The 8,571-nt window shown below is 40.4% G+C and overlaps 2 protein-coding genes across 3 annotated transcripts; one reads left to right on the top strand and one right to left on the bottom strand.

Annotated features, from left to right (window-relative positions):
- The first annotated feature begins 2,915 nt into the window (after positions 1-2,915).
- On the top strand, positions 2,916-4,803 carry LOC112290589 (clathrin light chain 2). Its single transcript, XM_024537005.3, has 5 exons — positions 2,916-3,373; positions 3,568-3,637; positions 3,775-3,857; positions 4,035-4,287; positions 4,471-4,803. The coding sequence occupies exons 1-5, from the start codon at positions 3,006-3,008 to the stop codon at positions 4,561-4,563; spliced, it is 867 nt and encodes a 288-aa protein (XP_024392773.1). The 5' UTR covers positions 2,916-3,005; the 3' UTR covers positions 4,564-4,803.
- LOC112290588 (alpha-amylase type B isozyme) lies at positions 4,667-8,090 on the bottom strand. Of its 2 annotated transcripts, none has more exons than XM_024537004.3 (6): positions 7,799-8,090; positions 6,958-7,427; positions 6,565-6,694; positions 6,150-6,404; positions 5,430-5,977; positions 4,667-5,307 (listed from the first exon to the last, which is right to left on the bottom strand). In XM_024537004.3, the coding sequence occupies exons 2-6, from the start codon at positions 7,396-7,398 to the stop codon at positions 5,047-5,049; spliced, it is 1,635 nt and encodes a 544-aa protein (XP_024392772.1). In that variant the 5' UTR covers positions 7,399-7,427; positions 7,799-8,090; the 3' UTR covers positions 4,667-5,046. The 2 variants fall into 2 exon arrangements, with proteins under 2 accessions (XP_024392772.1, XP_024392771.1); XM_024537003.3 differs by having other exon boundaries at positions 7,885-8,090.
- Positions 8,091-8,571: the final 481 nt, after the last annotated feature.

Here is an 8,571-nt window from a genome sequence, read left to right as displayed (position 1 = left end):
GTCGTTGCTCCCAATATTCGAGGTAACTGAACATTAATAAAAGTCCCCTTTTTTTATATTTTCACGGTATACTCGTGTTACAACACGAGAATGGCTAAATAGTATTACCACCAAGAAATGGCGGTTACAACTTGTCAACCGGCAAAGCGGTGTCAACCTCATATTCTAATACATGTCTAATAGGAATTATACACTCTATTAACACTCCTACTTAATGACATATTTGACTAACTCAATTTGATGATGCCCATCATGTCCTTGAATTTACAATGTTTCTCACAAGTTAGACTTTTGGTCAAAACATCTGCAACCATATCTTGAGTCCTGCAAAAAATTAAGTTGGTGTTGCTACTCTCAATCTTCTCACAAACAAAGTGATGCTGAATTTCAACATGCTTAGTATAAGTATGGAATGTAAAATTCCTTGAAAGAAAGATGTAACTTTGATTATCATTGAAAATAATCAAAGGACTATCTTGAAAAAACTCAATGTCTTTAAAAAATCTTTGAAGCCAAATTGCCTCTTTTGTAGTATGAGTAGATGCCATTTAGTCTACTTTGGTGGTAAAAAATGCAATTGTTGAATACTTCTTGCTATTCCAATTAATTGCACGACCAACCAACAAGGGTTGAATGTTGTGTATCAATATCTCTTGCATAGTCTACATTACAATAACCAATTACTTGAAAACTTGAAGAGCTTCTACCATATTTTACTACATGATTTGATGTGCCTTGAAGATATTGCAAAATACATTTCACAGCTATCTAATGTTGTGGGCTAAGATTTGCCATGTATTGGCTAACAACTCCCAGTAAATATGAAATACTGACATGAGTGCCTATTATTGCATAGACTAAACTACCCATTGTATTTTGATATGGAATTCCCTTCATTGCTTCAATCTCCTTAGGAATTTGTGGATTCATGTCTTTTTAGAATTTACTCTTAGAATCCAAATGTGTAACTAAAGATTTACAATCTTTTATGTGAAACCTTTTAAGGATATTTTCTACGTAATTTTAATATATTTTACTCACTCATAATTAAAAAATATTCTTAATATTTTAAATATATATATATAAAGAATTGTTAAAACTACACTTCAATTTTGTTAACTCGACACCTCTCCTTACCATCTTATGATTCATTCATTCTATTCCTTGTTTTATGTTCTTATCTCCTATCTCCAACCTCCCATCCCTTGTCCTTGTTCTCTACCCCTCATCCCTTATTTTCCATCCCTTGTCTAGAACCCTCCATATACCTTAGGTGAAAACTCAATTTGGATTGTAGTAATGATGCTTGTTGTTATAAATAATATTATTTGTAAGATTTTATTTTATTATATTTTTTTTATTTTCTAAAAATGCCATATTTTATTTTATTTTTTAAGCTTAAAATAAAAATTATTTAATTTGGATGAATAATAAAAATTCCAATTTTTGTTCAAATGGGTCACATAAAAAAAGAATTTACAAATCAGTCAATCAAATAATAAATTTAAATCAAAGGCACTTTGTTATGTGGATGTGTTTTTTGGATGATTATTTTAGTGTAAACTTTGATAATGGCCAATCAAGTTAAGAACTCATTTTGCAAGTTTTTCATTTCCTCAAGGCTCAATATTATTCATAAGAATATTTCATTGATTGATTGATTGATTTATCTTCTTTTTTAGATGTTCTTTATTTATGTAAATACTAAATAAATTATGCATTTTTCTTAAAAACCAAGTTTAGTTTATTTTTCTTTTATTCTATTTTTTTGATTAGCTAGATTTCTTCTTCTTCTTCTTCTTCTTCTTCTTATTATTATTATTATATATTTGTATTACAAAGGAATCAAATGCTGTAAATGTCATCTCATTGTGCTGAATCTTAATCTGCATATTTAATTATTCATGTACACAAAATTTCTAAAGTAATATTATAAATATCTTTCAAGTCTTTGTATATTATTAAACTTATTTTTAATATGTGTTCCTTGAATTTAATGGATCACCAAAATCATTTCATAAATGGTTATTCTTCATTAAAATAATTGTTCCATTAATATCATATATTTTAGTTCAAAAAATTCAAAACATGTATTAAAAAAATGTTTTAAAAAAGTAAAAAAAGAAGTAAAGAATCAGGTTCTTTTTGTTTTTATTTTATTTTTATATAAGAATTATTGTCCCATTGAACACCGTTTTGTACTCAATGTTCCTATGGTTGTTTCAACACCAATACTCAATATGTTTAGCAATATCAACTGATGAATATTAATTTATTCATTTATTTACTTACTTGTAGATTTTAGCAAGTATTATGTGTAAATGTATTGACCCCTTATTACTTCATCTATTTCACAACACAATGTATATTAAAATTACTTAATTCTATACTACAAGATTATTATAATATAATGTTTAATATTTAGAAACATACAAACTATCAAGTTCTATTTTAGTAATTTTTGTAAATAAAGTATGATATTTGCTATCACATTAACTTTACATTTATTTTATTTTAATTTTTAAATAATCCATGTTCTTTCACTTTCCAGTCTACCATTATTAGCATTAAATATCACTCTTTCATAATAATAATAAATAAATAACTATATATATATATATATATATATATATAGTTGCATTTCAAAAACATTGAATAATTCTGTAATAGAATTTCTTTAAATAATCAGAAACGATTATAAAGGACCTTGAAATGTATACTCCAATTGTTAACAAGAGAAAAATCCCTGAACACGTAGCAACAACACACATAATCCCAGCGTCCCAACCCGCTGCCACAGAAAGCCACCGAACGCCGCGGAGGTTGCCGCCATGTGCCGCAGAAGCAGTTGAGTCAAGTGAGGAAGGGAGAGGAAGGGATGACGACGACGACGACGACGGAAGACGACGAAGTAGAAGAAGAAGCGAGACGAGGGGGATGAGGATCCACATGATGGGAGGCGGCGATTGTGGGGCTCCTCCTGCAGCGGCGATCAGTTGCGAACGATGCATACTCTTGTCAGCAACCGATCGGAGATCAAGCCCCAGGCCATGCTTGAGCATGAGCTCGACCACGACAGCAACAACAAAGACGGCGACGGCGCCGAAGCATTGCAGTACCTCTTCTCCATTGACCCTGATGCCGGCGACTACTGCCAGCCTTGCAGTTACCCTCGCCACGCTTCCCCCGCCGCCGCTCCGCCCCATGTTCCCGACTCCATCCCCCACAACACGCTGTCTTCGTCGTGTAGCTACGGAATCCAAGCCCTCATCAACAATGTCCATCGCGGTTACATCAATGACGACGATGATGCGCCCATGATGAGCCCAGTCCCGGAGGATTTGTCTCAACAGCAGGAGTCCGAGACTCTGAGGTGATCGTCGGAACCCCTGCGCTGACACCGCGGCGTTGATTGAAAAAAAATGAGTTACGGGAACTTGAGAGTTGTATCGTTTTCGTTTCAAGAAATCGATCGTGTACAGTTTGGGTCCTGAGGATGATTAGGAAACTTCAATGATTTGGTGCGGGAACTCTGTGGACTTCTGTGTGTATGTGTGTGTGTGGTAGGCAATGGAAAAGGAAGAAGGAATTAGAGCTTCAGGAAAAGCAGAGAGAGACGCAGATCAAACAAGATCGCGTAATCCACCTGTGTCCCATCTGATATTGGCATGGTGCTTGTGTGGAGTGGTTAATATTAGTCAGTAGGATATGAGTTTCGTTTTCTGATTTGGAATATTAGAATGGTGATGAAATGGGTACGTCCGTTGTGATTAGATTTTGGAGCATGCGGCAATTGAACGGGAAAATTTTTACAAAGAAAGAGAAGTACAGATTGAGGAGAAGAAACGACTCAACAGGTGAGGAACTCTACGATAACTCGTGATGAGGGTTGAATTAAGAAATCCCGTCGAAACCTTGGGTGATTGCCAGAGTGTGTTATTATTTCTGATTTGTATGTGAAATTCAAGAATTCGGGGGTGCTGGGCATGTTGGACTCGGAACTGATCAACATCTTTCGCATGTTTTTGAATCAGGGAGAAAGAAACGAAATACCGAGCAGATGCCGAAATGCAGCAGAAGCTTGTGGAGGATAACTTGTGGGCGGCAGTTGCAGCTCTCATCGACCTCAACGGTGATCAAACCGATGGGATGATGACGGCAAATGGATCTGGAAAGCAGATTTCTAAATCACAGATCTCAACTCCTAAGAGGGTCGAACAGAGGAGACTCAAGGAATACGCAGTGAAACCAACGAAGAAAACCACTGATTTGTCACGCATGAGAGAGGTGGTGCCTGTACTTCCACTCCATGCAATAAAACACATTTGCTATGCTTCGTTTGCCATGACTATTCTCTATTGTCATACTTCCACTCCATACGATATAACTAAGATGATAATAGACAGCAGTCTACAGTGTGGATGTTTTTTTTCCCAGTATTATGCTGACAAAGTGTGTTGTCTACTGAAGATTCTCTTGAAGCTTCAGCAACGACCATTGGTGCGCTCGTCTCCACACTTTGCAGGAAAATCACCACTGGAGATGGAGCGAAACATGCAGTAATATTCCTGCTGCCATAACTGGATACTACACAGCCCATTTTTTGACGTGTCTGGATGTGATGCAGGGATGAGAGCGTGTCATTCTACTTATATAGATGACAAAATTAAAACATCAAATGTTACACTCCAATAGAGCGATATATATATTTTAAACGAGTTGTAACATAAGTGGTACCTCAGAACATGGCTGAGGAATAGTAACGGCGCACTATTCTACTCTAAATAAGTTACTTCTCCTGTACACGAATTGTTCCTGAAGATTGATATTGGCAGAAGATTGATGAAGTGTCTCACGCTCGCTTCTGAAGCAGGTAGTAAACGTGACATACGTCATCAAACGTCTCAAATCTTTACCAGCTTCACTCCAAAATTAAAAACAATACATTGATACTGAAAAAATAGCTACACGGATTAGGAAACTACATTCCACACGCGTCGGCTGGCTAGGCCCCGCTTGAAGATAAATGCAACCCTCTGTAAGAAATTATGTACACTTCTCCCATACGCAGTAGTCTTTTCCCACAGCTGCAATTTTATATTCGTCGCAGTTTGGAGCTAGATCGCCTATGTCATATCGGGGCCCCATCTTGAGGATGACACGATCATCTATCTTCGCAACGTACAAATCGTGCTCAGCGCAACAAATGTGCACTTTGCTCTTCGCATTGATGTCATTCCGCTTGCGCACGTCAATAAGCGTTTTGATCTCCTCTTTCAAACCCCAATCATAGAAATGGTCGTAGAACTGAAATGGAAAATTTACATCATGTTAGGTGAGAAGACCTGACTATTTGTAACAGGATAAATACGATCAGTGTACAAGAAACGTGCCAAACCAGTGTAATTGTAGAGGAGTTGGAAACTTACGATACAAGGGTTGCCAGGATGAGTGAGTATGTAAGCATAGCCTTGCATGATATGTTCACCAGGAAAAGGCCAGTGTCCTTGTGTAGATCCTGTGTCATGGTTGTCGAGAAACGTTACTGCTTTTGAAGGCCAATAACCGATCAACCCTGGTGGCTTGCTGTTCGGATCCCGCAGCCGCCACAGCTGACCTTTCACGGCCTCTTGCAAGATACCCTTGGTGGTGAAATCGAATGCAGTGGACCTCTCCTTCGTTGCGTGGATCCAATCAACCAGTTGCTGCCTGTGACTATCCTGGTTGTATTCCAGACCGTCATGTCCGTAATTCAAGCTCGTCCAGAACTCCCCAACTGCAAACTGTGGTTCAGTTTTTCTGATGTAGCGACCGACGAAGTATCCACCGTAACCCTTGGCAAAGTCGAATCTCCACCCATCAAACCCAATTTTGAACTTCATCCAATTCATCCAGACGATAAGGTCGCTTTGAACGATATCGTTTGTGTGATCAATGTCGGGTGCAGCCTCAAAGTCATCTCCGGTGTCGGGAGCACCTGCAAGCATTCAAATTGCAAAGTTAGCACTAGTGCTGCGTCAACACGCGTGGTCAAGCGAAGGAAAATTTAGATTCTGAAGAATATAGCAGGTGAAGATGACATCCACGGATATTCTCAGGAGGAATTTTGTCCCCTAGTGTGGTAAAAATATGATAGTAAATGTGCTCACCTGTTCCGTTACCATAGGGATAGTCATCTCCGACTATAGCCCAAGGACCCCAGTCGAGAGCATCATCGGGCGTTCCTCCTTCAAAAATAACCCATTCACCCCTCTCGTCTTGTTCTTCACCGCATCTATGATTCACGACAATATCAGCAATGCACCGAACTCCCACTCTGTGAAACTTTTCAATGGTTTCCCTCAGCTTCTCTTCATTGCCATATTTACAGTCGTTCAAATCGTAAAGCCTTCCTGGCATGTATCCTGAAAGAATAACAGATTTAAATCAGTTCATTGCGTACTTCATGTATGCAAAACAGTGAGAACTGAGAAGTTTTTCTCCTGAAGCAGTGCCTTGTAAAGTAGTGCGTGCAACACAATACTGATAATGGAGAAAAGAAAATCAAAAGCGAAGGATAGATACCCTGGGGGGACACGGAATGGCTAGAAGGAGGAAACCAGACATCAGTAATGCCTGCTGCTGCTAGATCTTCCGCAGTCTCGCCCATGACATCATACCAGCACGAGCTCTTCCACGACTCCCAGTTGAACCCCTAATCAGACGATAAGAACATTCATTACTCAAACTCATGTAAGGCGTGTCTTGAAAACGTGCTGTCAATATACTCGGGAAACACGGTTGAGCCAGCAATTTCGTAAGGAGAACTGTTCGTTTCACTGCTAACGTTGCCTACAACTGAACATTTACAACATAATTCGGAGCCAGAAATCAGAAACTAGATTGGCTATAACACCACTGCGTACGCAAGCGGCCGTCTGCATAACCATCGAAGTAGAATATGAAGTTCAGTAATACCTGAAACATGATTACTCTGAGAGGATCTGCCTTGATGTTGCCACCTCGGGCTTTGTGATGGCTCCGAGAGCGCTTGAGCTGGGGCTTAGCAGCATCTGTCACAGCCTCGGCAGTACCTTCCACAGCCTTGATTGCACCTTCCACAGCTTCCATGGTAGCATTAGGTGCATTCTTCACGTTTTCTACTGCCTCTTTAGCAGCTTTGGGGGCCTCAATTGACGACCTGATGGACGCACTTCCAGCAGATAGATTAATTCGCCTCGGCGTGGAGTGGGTGCCATGTAGCCGTTTAGAGGAGAAAAAAGTTGAAGACGCCGAGGAAGTAGACGGGGTCATGCACACGTTCATCGCCTTGTGACCGATTGAAGAACGCATTGAATTTGATATAGAACACTCTCTAAGCCCACTTGCTTGAGCTCCTTGATTCGTTATGGAGGCCATGGCTCCTTGCCGCTAGTGGAAACCAACACCTGAAAAATTGTGAACAACTCATCACTTCAGAGCTATAGATTGAAAGAAAAAAATAACTGAAAAAAAATGAAAAAAAAGGGAATGCGTTGTCCTACTCTGTACAAACTAGACCACTAGATGCATCTAGTTATCAATTAGGAGCTCAATGAGAAAATCATAAACGTGCTACACAGCACTCCTTTGATCCACGCATGAGCAACCTAGAAACGACGTAATGTGGGGAAAAAATCGACAGCATTGGGAATGCCACACCATCCCACAATGCAGACCAAAATGCAACACAAACCCATCTAACACAGAACCCAGATATTCACCACCAACAACAACAGCAACAACATCAACAACACGAACATGCACATGCACTACGTACCAAACACCTGTCAGGACCTTCTCGTCACGGAAAACCAGAAGCTCCCACTCTCCTCGGAACGTATACACTGACAGGAAAGCACTCACCTCAAAACTATCCGCAACCACGCTCTTAATACCCAGATCCTCGAAATGCTCTACACCCCCAAATCCAATCTCTACACCAAACTAAACTGGGTAGGAGGTAGTGAGCTTCAGGAACCGAGCTGCAGTAAGAAGTAACTCTACAGTACGCGAATTGCAACAACAACAACAACAACAACAAAGACAGTGAAGAGAGAATCGTGCTGCGAATGCACATCTTCACCCCGCTTCCCCTGAAGCGCCATCTATATTGAATCCCCCCACCCTCACCCCACCCCCCGCGAAGGGCCCCACCACATTCTCTGATATCGCAGACAGCGGCATCTCAATATCACATGCGTACACGCGTCGCGAAAATTGAGTGCCCCCGTGACCATTCCGACACGTGTTGGGTGAGGCCTAGAACTCCGGCACAGGCTGGGTTGCGCGGGTGGAATCTTCCCACCCTTGATTGCAACGGACGGTGCTCGCTCGTCGGACCCATCATTCGGAGCTTTCTTGCTTTTACCTTTTTCCGTATTTATTTGCTTTATTTCGTTTTAACTGCCCCTTCTGCCCCCGCAGACGGTCTTGGTCCTCACGGGTTTCATCTCTCGTGGTGGGACCCCCGCCTCGGCTGTTGCCCTGTTCACACCGCACCGGATGGTCCCCACCGAACTAATTACTTGGATTGATGAAAATAAATTAGAA

The sequence above is a fragment of the Physcomitrium patens genome, chromosome 13 (genome assembly GCF_059467195.1).
Source record: "Physcomitrium patens ecotype Gransden chromosome 13, ASM5946719v1, whole genome shotgun sequence".
Classification (NCBI taxonomy): domain Eukaryota; kingdom Viridiplantae; phylum Streptophyta; class Bryopsida; order Funariales; family Funariaceae; genus Physcomitrium; species Physcomitrium patens.
This window is presented reverse-complemented; position numbering and strand designations above follow the sequence as displayed.